General features: G+C 46.6%; 2 protein-coding genes across 3 annotated transcripts; both read right to left on the bottom strand.

The window, feature by feature from the left end:
* Positions 1-1,036: 1,036 nt before the first annotated feature.
* LOC119349202 (mitochondrial outer membrane protein porin 2-like) lies at positions 1,037-4,285 on the bottom strand. Its single transcript, XM_037617232.1, has 6 exons — positions 4,126-4,285; positions 3,947-4,014; positions 2,381-2,491; positions 2,156-2,251; positions 1,824-2,032; positions 1,037-1,592 (listed from the first exon to the last, which is right to left on the bottom strand). The coding sequence occupies exons 1-6, from the start codon at positions 4,205-4,207 to the stop codon at positions 1,292-1,294; spliced, it is 867 nt and encodes a 288-aa protein (XP_037473129.1). The 5' UTR covers positions 4,208-4,285; the 3' UTR covers positions 1,037-1,291.
* Positions 4,286-5,552: 1,267 nt separating this feature from the next.
* On the bottom strand, positions 5,553-10,297 carry LOC119349201 (protein IQ-DOMAIN 31-like). 2 transcript variants are annotated; one of them, XM_037617230.1, is made up of 7 exons: positions 10,112-10,297; positions 9,602-9,734; positions 9,183-9,476; positions 8,704-8,907; positions 7,792-7,848; positions 6,597-7,659; positions 5,553-6,035 (listed from the first exon to the last, which is right to left on the bottom strand). In XM_037617230.1, the coding sequence occupies exons 2-7, from the start codon at positions 9,689-9,691 to the stop codon at positions 6,004-6,006; spliced, it is 1,740 nt and encodes a 579-aa protein (XP_037473127.1). In that variant the 5' UTR covers positions 9,692-9,734; positions 10,112-10,297; the 3' UTR covers positions 5,553-6,003. The 2 variants fall into 2 exon arrangements, with proteins under 2 accessions (XP_037473127.1, XP_037473128.1); XM_037617231.1 differs by having other exon boundaries at positions 9,183-9,473.
* Positions 10,298-10,951: the final 654 nt, after the last annotated feature.

Here is a 10,951-nt window from a genome sequence, read left to right as displayed (position 1 = left end):
TAAAGAGGAACCACTTATGTCTTGCAAAAATTAACCAGTTGCTCTTGTCAATCAATGTAGTGCAAACGTAACCAGTTCGTTAGAGGGATTAACGCACCTTTCGGCTTGTCCACTAGAAAAACATATCCAAGAACTTTGTCACCACCAAGTGTCCAGTACAGGTCTCCAGTGGCGGATCCAGGACCCAGGCCGGGGGGGCCTGGGCCTGGGGCGTGAGGATGAATTGCTTTGTTGACTATAGCATTTTGTGTACTGTAGCAGTACTGTAGTAGCACTGTAGCAGCCTAGGGCCCTGGGCTTGGCCAAATCCTGCGTCCGCCCCTGCAGGTCTCAAAAGGCAAGAGCGGAAGTATTACGACGAGATTTAGAGTGACCTCATTGCCAAGAGCTGGTGTGCCAGCCTTGATAAGTCGAAGAATTTAAAATATGATTCACATCTCTTGACTTGAGAAACTATATGAAAGCCTCCTGCTAAGTGAATGCAAAGAACTCTACAAGTTTAAAAACACAAGGAATATAGGCTCAATTAGGAGATGCATACTAACATGTAAACGGCTCCCTCTTTACAGCAGTTTTCTTTTTCTTTTTTTTCTGCGAAGCAGTTCTAAGACGAGGATAGCGCTAGGATCGCGCGGCTGGCAGGCGACCGTTCCGCCGGTGCGCCGGCGCCTATTAGTCGCCAAAAGTAAAACCATCGCAATTCTATTCTATTCTAGTGATAGCAACGATTGTGTGCTGTTTTGGAAAAAAATTAGTTATCAACTCAATATCAAACTCACTATGAACCAGAAGTCAGCTAAGGAGTCCTGTAATTGCCAAGTACTACAATTCTTTCTAGCAGTCTGTGGCTCCCTATTAAAATTAAATTACTCCCTCCAATTCATATTAATTGACTGCTTTGGTACAAAGTTTCGATGGTTGATTGCATCTGGCAAATATGGGTCTGAGAGCAGACCATAGGCAAAAGTGGTTTGTCTGATTGTTTACTTGCGTTGTGGTTTTTCTGGGAAGCATTTTGCATAACAAAGCAAACACAAACACAAAGCACATCCAAGTGGCATTCAGATTTCACGACATCACAAATTCGCAATACGCCCGTGCATAACGACCAGTAGCACAGATCAACTGGGTAGAAAACCCCCTCAGGTAGAACAGGCTAAAAAACGACAGATAAGTTTGTCGCATCACCAAAGTTGGGCATTACAAGTTCTGTCTGTCCAAGCTTTGTTCGCTGGACCAAGAGCTGATAGTACCAAAATGTTAGCATCCTAACGCACCCGCCAATCCCACATCAGGGCTTGAGTGACAGGGCCAGCCCGAACTTGGGGCTCTTCTCAATGGCCTTGGTGTCGACCTCAGTGGATAAGGTGATGAGAGACTTGGGCCTCCACGCGTGCTGGATGAGCGCATTTGCGATGCCGAAGTTGTTGTAGCGCCCCTTCACGGTGGTCAGGGGGTCCAGCTCGTGCTGCGTCCCGACGGTGATGGTGTTCTCGTTGCTCGAGAAGCTGTGAGCGATCTCTGCTCCCACAGCAGTGGTGCGCTGCACCTGGTGGTAGTAGGAAGCAGCCAGGGTGTTTGCCTTGTTGTTCCTGAAATTGATAATTAAACACCATAAGTACCACATTTATGAATACTCTTATAGGCTAAATTAGTGTTACATCATGCACATGATCATGCAAAGAGCAATAAAATAATTGGAATCAGAAGCTAACAGGAAAGATTGCTAAGGGCAATTGGGAATTGTAGAAGGTAAACGACATGCTAAGACCAGAAATCAAACAATTACTCAATACAACAAAGCACTGGAAGAAACAACTTACAGATTCAACGAAGCAGTAAGATCTTGATTAGTGTGGCTCAATCCAGCATTGTACTTGGTGAAGTCACCAGAGGCAGTGTCAAATGCAACATCAATACCAAGAGCAAAAGCCTTAGTCCCAATGACGCCAGAAAAGTTAACAAGAGGGTTTGGATTCAGGCCAACACTGCCGCTGATGCCAAGATGGGGATGCAAGTATTGGAGTTCAGCCTGAAACAACCACGTGAATAATTAAGCTACAGAAGTGGGAATTGGTAATACATTCCTAGATGCACACTGAGGGGATCAGAAAGATAATTCAACACTCGGATACAAAAGTTAAGGTGATAATACCTTCCCAGGGGTAGACTTCTGGTAGGGGAAAGGAAGAGAAAGAACTCCCTTCAAGCCTGGTGTGTACAGCTCAGGAACAGTGATTGTAGTTACAACCTGGTAAAAGGGAAAAACGAATGTAACTGATACAGAAACTGGGGACTCCGATTTCAGGAGATGTAAACATCAATGAAAGACATGGTATTAGGCAAGTAACAAGTACAAAGGGAGAAGAAAAGAACTTACACTTGAGTCTGAAGTTGCTTTCACACCCACTGTGCAATTCTTAATCTTCACCTGGGTCTGGAGGTCGCTCAAGATAGCTTCATTTTTCTTTGTGCTTGAACTAGTAATAGTCTAGAAAGGTGAAAACGAGAGTTAGTACAACACTATAAAGCTTTTCAAGCACAGGACTACATATTTGTTCAGAAACATTGACAAAGAAATGTTGTGTTTGTTGCCATAATTAGCAAGAAAACAAAAATGGCCATAACTTAGCATACCATCGCAACAATATAGTACAATAACATAATTAATTCTCTGGATTAGGTCATGCTAGGTGTAGCTCCACAAAAACATAACTGAGACCATCTTTAGCGCAGTGCCCATCAGGATATTATAATCGTTAAACAACATAGTCAGTGGCCCATGATCAAACACACCAGAGCTATAGATAAGGCACATTCTAGGCATGCATCAGGTAACCAAAATAAATTCACTGGATACTGGTTGGTAAAATTCAACAATAAGTATACAGCTTCTAATCCAAGCAAATAAATTGTAAGGAGTAATAGATACTACTTCAACTCAAGACCACGTTATTGCTGAATGAATCAAGTCTGCTCACAAACACATACAACTTGTTTAAAACAAAATCCGGAGTGTGTCATGTTTGGTAGAACAAATTTTTACAACCAGGGCAAACTTCATCAGATATACAGACACTGAAGTTACATGTAAATCCAACAGAAAAAAAGTTCCTACATAGTCATGTGTGTACTTCAACAATCATGTCACTTCATGTGAGCAAACGCAAAACCAACTGACATTGGTAATACCAACCAGGCAGCGATGGAACAGAATTAATATGCCACTAGAACTGCAAAAACGTCTTACATTTATTTATTTTTTGATCTGGAAAACGTCTTACATTAGTGTACGTTGGGAGTACATGCAAAGGCTAGACATCTACTCCCTCAGTTCCTAAACATAAGTCTTTGGAGAGATTACACTATAGACCACATAGTGAGCAAAATGAATGAATCTACACTCTAAAATGCATCTATATACATCTGTATGTGGTCCATAGTGAAATCTCTACAAAGACATATATTTAGGAACGGAGGGAGTAAAAACTTAAACTGGAGATACACCGAAAGTGCATTAACCTCCAAACACTGCAAGCATAGTGTCAGCTAGGAAGTCATCGGACAACCCAATCCACTCTAAACACCAAAACCTCGAGTGGGACCTGACAAGCGAACAAAGCCCACTTGCAGCCATGATTCAGAAGGGCTGCTACACACTAAACCCAAAAAACCACACAATAACAACGCGTAAACCGGTAAATACGATACCAATCGCAGCACATGTCAGCACGAATCTTCAACAGGGGACTGGCAGGGCAACCACGGACAGTCACCAACATGAATCGGGTCTCCGCAAGCAAAAACCAGACCATTCCCGAGTCCATCCTAAACCCTAATCCGTTATCCGCCTAAACGCGACCTCAACCACAGCAAGCAGCACATGAGCAACAGGACAAGCTGTAGCATAGGACTGAGAACGAACAGAAGGGAGGGAGGCACTCACAGCTCCGTTGGCGGCGGTGGTGGTGAAGGTGAACTTCTGGCCCGTGGTGTAGTCCCTGTTGAGGAGATCTGCAGATCCCGCCCGAGGAGAAACAAGCGTCAGCAAATCAAACAATCACTGAAGCTACCGAATCAAAGCCCCGGCGGGGAAGAGGAGGAGGAGGAGAGAAGGTGCCCGACCTCTGGCCTTCTTGCCGATGTCGGCGTAGAGCCCCGGGCCGGCGGGGCGGGCGGGGGCCGGGGCGGGCTTGGCGGCGTCCATGGCGAGCGAGCGGCGGCGAGGAGCGGGGGGAGAGGGAATGCGATTTGGGGGGCGGAGACCGTGAGGGAGGGAGGGATGATGAATGGGACGGAGGGCTCTGGTTTTATCGCCAGGTGCGTGGGGCTCAGACGGACGGCCCGGATCTGCCGCGGGCCGGGTCGAGATTATCGCTGGCGACCTTCTTTCTCTTCAAGAAAAAGATGAGGCGGCCGTACGCGGATGACTGACGCGATGCGCCTCGTGTTTTGGGTTTTTTTTTTTTGAAAAAATGGCTGGTGTTGTTGGGGAGAGGAATATGCGGCCGGTTGGTGAAGGTTGCACCGGCGTCCATTCCCCTCCGTTTCTTGGGCAGAAAGATGGTCGTTTTGGGCCTGGCTAGAGTCAATCTGACCTGACTAGAAAAAAAAAATATAGGGCAATCGAATATTTCCTTTTTCTTGGGCAGAAAGATGGTCGTTTTGCTGAAAATATAGGCTTCTTCCACCTTCCTCCTCCACTCATCACCCCCCATTCCTCCATCGCCTGCGGCCAACGGCGCTCCTGCACCAGCATTGCCGCCCTGCCCTTCCCTCACCGCCTCCCATCTCCGAGTCGGCGCCATCCCTTTAAACAAGTGCAACAATATGCACCCCCAAACTGTCACCCTTCAACCCGGGCATGCTACGCTCCCTTCGGCACCGTAGGCAGTGGCCTCGGCGCTCCAATGTGCCTCCTTATTCCTTCCCTTCCTTCGCAAACAAAATCAACTGACATGAATTCAATTTTCAGCAAAAAAATTCCAATTCGGCTCTTGGCAGTATATGCTTCTGCGGTTCTGCCCGCCAAAAAAAAGTTGTAAATAACAAAAAAAATTATAGGTATATTCACTGTCACACCAAAATGTTACTTGCAAAAAAAAAATCGAGCATCAAATATAACACTTAATTTTGTTTTTTCACCAACAAAGCACTGCTATCCCGTTTCACATGAAAATTATCAAGCACACTTGTTAGACTAACATGAACATCCACACAAAAAAACAGAATTTCCAAATTTTATTTACTAGTTGTTTTTAATTTAGTGTTCATCCATGAGCATATGCTCCCCATAGCCAAAACGGCACTCTCAGTTCGATTTACATCCAGCTAAACTAGGATTGTTTTACTGCGGTGATTTTTGCTTCACCTCGCCAGGGACATGACCGAGAAAACACGCATCATAAATAGGGCTAAGCTGCATAAAGAATGTTCAGGCTAACGAAGCTGTACACTCTGCTCCCCCTCAAAAATGTTTGCTAACAGAATGACAAGGAAATATTATTCCAGAGGCAACATCACACTCACAACTATGACAAGGAAATCATCACTGACAAGAAAATGCAGCTGGGAAAACAAGGGGATGGATAACCAAATTATGTCATGGATCACACTCACTGTCAGCTAAGAAAACGCATCAGGGATAACCAACCAAGAAACAGCCCAGGTACTTGCTAACATCAGCATCTCGTCTGTCTCTCGATCTCACTTAACAACGCACGGTATCTCAAAGGCGAACCAAAACAAACTGGGGGACAAACTTCAGCTATACAAGACACAAGCCAAAGGCGGCATGACCGTCGCAAAACCCTATAAAAATAAGTCAAACTCAGGCAACAGGTCGGCAACACCACAACAAATTAAGCAGGTCCCCTTGATGTCGCGGCAGCAGACCACAGAGAACATTTTTTACATCAGAAGCAAAACAATCAGAGGAGCAAGCTGCCGTCCACCCAAACGTCCGTCGCCACGCTACTCAAATGGAACGGAGGATCCACGTCTTCACCGTCTCCATTCGGCTTTCATCGGTCTCTCTGCACAGGATTTAGTGTTAGAACAAGGCGAGTTGAGCTCAAGTGGCAAGTATGATGCACAATCCAACTATCTGTAGCAAATGCCGTTTAAATGCAGCACAAAAGTAATATGATTTTATGCTTATTTCTTCGAACCTTTGCCCGGTTCAGAAAATTGGCTCGTATGGTATTCATGGATGCCAGTGTGTTTGCGCAAGCAAGCTCCGAATGATCTTAGGGAACAGCTCAGTTCATTTATCTGCTTATTTATAGTGGAGCTAAATAAAGACAATACTAGTCGATTATCTGATTACTTTTGTTGAACCAAATAAGAAAGATATATGACTTTAATACAATTGGGGCATGGAACACTTTGTCTCAATTTTTATAGCAAACAAAGACGACGGAATATGATGTATATAACAATAATTGGCTTCTACCAACAACCTAATTATCAATTACAAAAGTTACTTTGAAGTAGGCAAAAACATACTATGTGTACTGAAGGTAAGAAAGTCTGACAAGTCATCAAACAGTCTTACTAATGTAAACATGAGTATTCAATGATCCTCTACTACTTACCGGCTGCGTCTCTTGATGACAGCATAGACTTGTCGACTTTCGCTCCCTCTTTGGTACCAGGATGGATTGGCCTTTGTGTACGCGGCGAGTGCGAGTTCTGCTTACCATTGGCAGGGGAAGGAAGGGAATGGCGGCGTGTGTAGACAGTTTTTTCTGCTGAATCAGCGCTAAGTCTAGGTGATATCTGTCCCCGCAGCTTCGCCTTTGCAGATTTTGTTGCAGCCATGTAGCTGGGCACAGCTGGAGAGTTTTTGGAGCCGTTCTCTGGATATTCTGGCTTCGTTGAGAACGAAGACCTCCTGTTACCACCTTTAAGGCTTTCAGCGGAGAGAGGTTCTTCTCTGGATCTCTGCTCCGCATCATTCACCAAAGCATTTTCTTCATTGTCAATGTCTTGCAGGGGCATAACTTCAGCTGCTGTAGCAACAACGGCCGGCTCATCAAGTTTTTCTTCACTTGTGACTGCATATGGAGTAACTTCCCCTTCAGGTTTGAGATCAGGTACAAAGATATCCACCTTCGCATTTTCTAACTGATCATCATGGTTAGGTTCTTGAATCTCAGGATAAACTGGAACTTCCTGTGCAGTACGTTGTGGTTTCTCACATTCGATCTCTGGGTGGTCAGGGGTATCACAAGCAGGACTAGATACCTTTGAGGCTTCGGCCATGGAATTAGTTACCTTCCGAAGGCTACGCTTAACCTTCTCAAGTTCAGTTAATTGGCTATCAGGCACTGAATCAGCAGGAGTGCTAGTGAATTTCCTTGGGGTCCTTCTTGTTTTTTCAGTTTCCAATGGCATGTTTGTCAGAGGGATGGGCTCAACTGACAATGCAGAACTCTTCCGAGCATTGCGTTTCAATTTCCCTGACTCTGTTTCCATAGCGTAACTGGCCCTCTTTGTCTGCGGTTTGGCATCAGCAATAGCATTTCTCTTTGTTTGGTAAACGGGTTTCCAGACACGGCTTATGGTCCATCTCTCTAACCAGTTGAAGGCTGAATTGGGATCCCTCTCATCATACTGAAAGTGAAGAGCCTCTACCAGAATCGGTGAAGCCAGAAGCTACAACATATACAAAGAAAAAGGTTAATTTGCAGACAGACAGCAAAAGAGCACAAAGACTCAACAGGTCAGGATAATTTGTTCTGTATATCCCTGCCCTCAAATAATTATATAGAGTTTGACCATGTATACCTTACGGGCAAATGCGTTTGAAGCTAACCTCTCCCTCCAAGCATCTGGTTTAGCACCCTGAGAAAAGGCAAGAATTGTTTTTTTAGCGGAAAGGCAAGAATTGTGTATTAACAATTTTGGTAAAGATATCAAATATAAGGTCATACATGCAAATCTTTTCAGTTTTCATCAACATTACATACAAATGAAAATGAAAGCATTAAAAGATACAAGAATCTAGCCACAATGCTCACAATTGGCACTGTAGTGTTATTGTTTGGTTAAATTGAACCAGAAGGGGCAGGCATTTAAAAACATATAGAAAGATCCATGTCAACTGAATAGCTTTATCCTAATGATCATAATGTTCAATATACAGAATTATAGCTTTATCTTCAATGCAATAGCAACAAAGAGAATTGTTTTTGTGCTGATCACCGCAAAAAAAAAAGATAAGCTTAACAAAGTCTCTTAGTCCAGTTACAACTGAATAGTATGTAAGTTAACCACCAACCATATTGTCTTTACAAATCACCGTCACTCAACTATAAAGAAATCTAATGTGAAAAAAATGAATACAGAAACATTATTCCAATTGAACAGCAATTATTCCATGAGCCGAATTTAACATTTTGTATGCAAACAAGTTACAAAATCCACATGACGCTTGAAGGAGAATCATGCCAATCTGTCAACTAAGTACAAAGCGGCCTTACTTGGCTTTAATGGCCTTAATGAAAACTTATTTCTTCTTGTTTTAGCCTACCCGTATCTCACATCTTGCATTCCTCGACATAGCACATACTAATAAAATCATGAGCATCCATATTTGATAAGATTATAAAGTTTGAAAAGATAAAAAGGAGCACTCTTTGCTCCCACGATGAACAATATATCAGGTATTGGAGGAACTAGAATGAGTAAGGAATTTACCACAGACTTCTGCTCGGCAAGCTTCCAACTGAATTGAATTGCATCACTAGAAAGTCTGACATTCCTGCCACGAACAATAGCTTGGAACTTCACAATCAACCATGTGGCACGGAGAGTTGAAGCAGCTTGCCTCCTTACAAGATGGCCACGAATCAGCGCCTGAAGTCGTATGATTCCCTTCAATGCACGGAAAGCCCGACGTGCCTGTTCCAATGTGATGCTAAAATTAGCATGGTTGTAAAGGAAAACAAACCAAATGGCTATACCAAGAATTTCTTTTGTAGCAGCTTAATAAGAACATTAACAACCGCAAAAAAAAAGAACATTAAGAGGGTGAAATGATCATGTGTGTATGCAGGAATTCAAATGAATAGGAACACTATTAAATCATAAATAATCACAGAGGTGTGACACAATAACTTTTGCCCTTTTTCTGATCATTTTAACAGAAGAAATTTCAACATCAAGATAAGCATTACCAGGTAGCCTCGGAAGGCAGCTTGGGCCTTGACGGCTGCTTGTTCTTCCTTGAGCCGCTCCGGGTCATTGGACAGCACATCAGACCCGGCAGTGCTCTGCTTCTCCAAATCATGGTTCACTTCTTGCTGAGCCGCCGCTTCGCCTTGCGAGCTGGAATTCTCGCCCTTCCCCACCTCCGGCACAGCGTCATTGTTGCGCGGGGTAACAAGCACCGGCTCGGAGATCACCGGGGAGCTCTCCGAGAACCCGGGCTCCTTCCCGGCAGCAACATACCCTCTGTTGCCCCCGGCCTTCTACGCATGGAAAACAACAAAAGCATCAGTTGCAATCAGCAGATCTCTGCTCTCCAGTTGCAGGCGATTCCGCGGAATCCTCGGAAAAATTTCAATTTTCACCTCCAATCCAAGTATTGACATACCGATAAATCCTTGGCCTTGGCGGAGCCAGACCTGGAGGTCTTCTTCCCGAAGAGCACGGACTTGAGCCACTTGGCCGGGGACTTCCCCATCGGAGCCGCCTCCTAGCCCGCCGCGCGCCGGAGGCCTGGGACCCTGCAGCCGAACCGCCGGACGGACACGTCAGCGCGCAGATCTACGCCGCAGCTAATTGTTACACAGAGAAAAACCGGCAGAACCCGCGGCATCCACCCAAACCCCCCGAGATCATGAGCACTGTCGCAGTGAAAGCAACCACGGCAACTAATTTCAAAATGAGAAAAGAAACCCAGAAACGGATCAAACGAGGCACGGAAGAGGAGAGGGGGCGAGGAGATCCGCGGCCCGGGCAGTTCGCGGGGAGCTCCGCCGCCGAATGCAGCGCCCGGAGCCTCGGGCCCGGCCGGAAAAAACGGTCGAAGCAGCGCCCTAGCGCAGATCTAGGGGGCGGCGGCGGGCGGACGGATCTGGGGAGCGACGGCTGGGTCACTCACCGGAGGAGGAGGATGCGGCGGAACCCTAGCTCCCGCTCTCTGTCTGCCTGGCTCGGACGCCCTCCTACGCCTCCATTCCTTCCAGGGAGAGGCGGCCGAGGAGTTGGGCACTGGCTCTGGCTGGATGGTAGTGTAGTAGCAGCAGCAGCAGCAAGGTGAGGTGACGGCGACAGCAAGAAAAGAAAAAGGGAAATGAAATGCGAGAGAAAAAGAAGGGAGTGAGTGAGCCAGTGAGTGAGAGTGAGAGTGAGCCAGTGAAGCGTGGGCCCCACCGCCCCAACAGAACCACTCCTTCTCCATGACATGTGGGGCTCCGGTATGCGCCCCGTCTCGATGACTCGCGGGCCCGGGCTGGGTGGGCCGTCGGCACGCCGGTGGGGGGAGGAAGGAGCGTGCGTGCATGCGTGCGGTCAGTTTTGAATCGCGCCGCGCGGTGAAAAAGAGGATGGGCGGGGTGGGGCCGTGGCTATCCCCGGGGCCACCGGGCAGTGGGGCCGGGGTACCTCCCGCCGTGGTCCGTCGCCCTTTTCCGCGGAGGAAGGTGGCCGGCCGCGCCTTTTTTTTCTCACCGGCTAGCTGTCAGCCCCGTCCCCGTCCCGCCTGACCGGCTGCGCGACGGGAGTGGCGGTGGGCCACGCGTCAGTCAGTGCCGCTGCGTGGACCGTGCGGTGGGCGGAGTGGGGGCAGAGGGGGGCTGGTCACGCGGGCGTCCAGGGGGTGGGGCCCCGCGGCATGTGCGGTGATTAACGCCTTAAACGGATATATCATGATTGTGGATTAGGACGACGACGGTTTAGATGCCCTGGGGAATCTTTTTTTCTTTGTTTTTGACTTTGATGA

The sequence above is a fragment of the Triticum dicoccoides genome, chromosome 1B (assembly GCF_002162155.2).
Source record: "Triticum dicoccoides isolate Atlit2015 ecotype Zavitan chromosome 1B, WEW_v2.0, whole genome shotgun sequence".
NCBI classification, from domain to species: domain Eukaryota; kingdom Viridiplantae; phylum Streptophyta; class Magnoliopsida; order Poales; family Poaceae; genus Triticum; species Triticum dicoccoides.
This window is presented reverse-complemented; position numbering and strand designations above follow the sequence as displayed.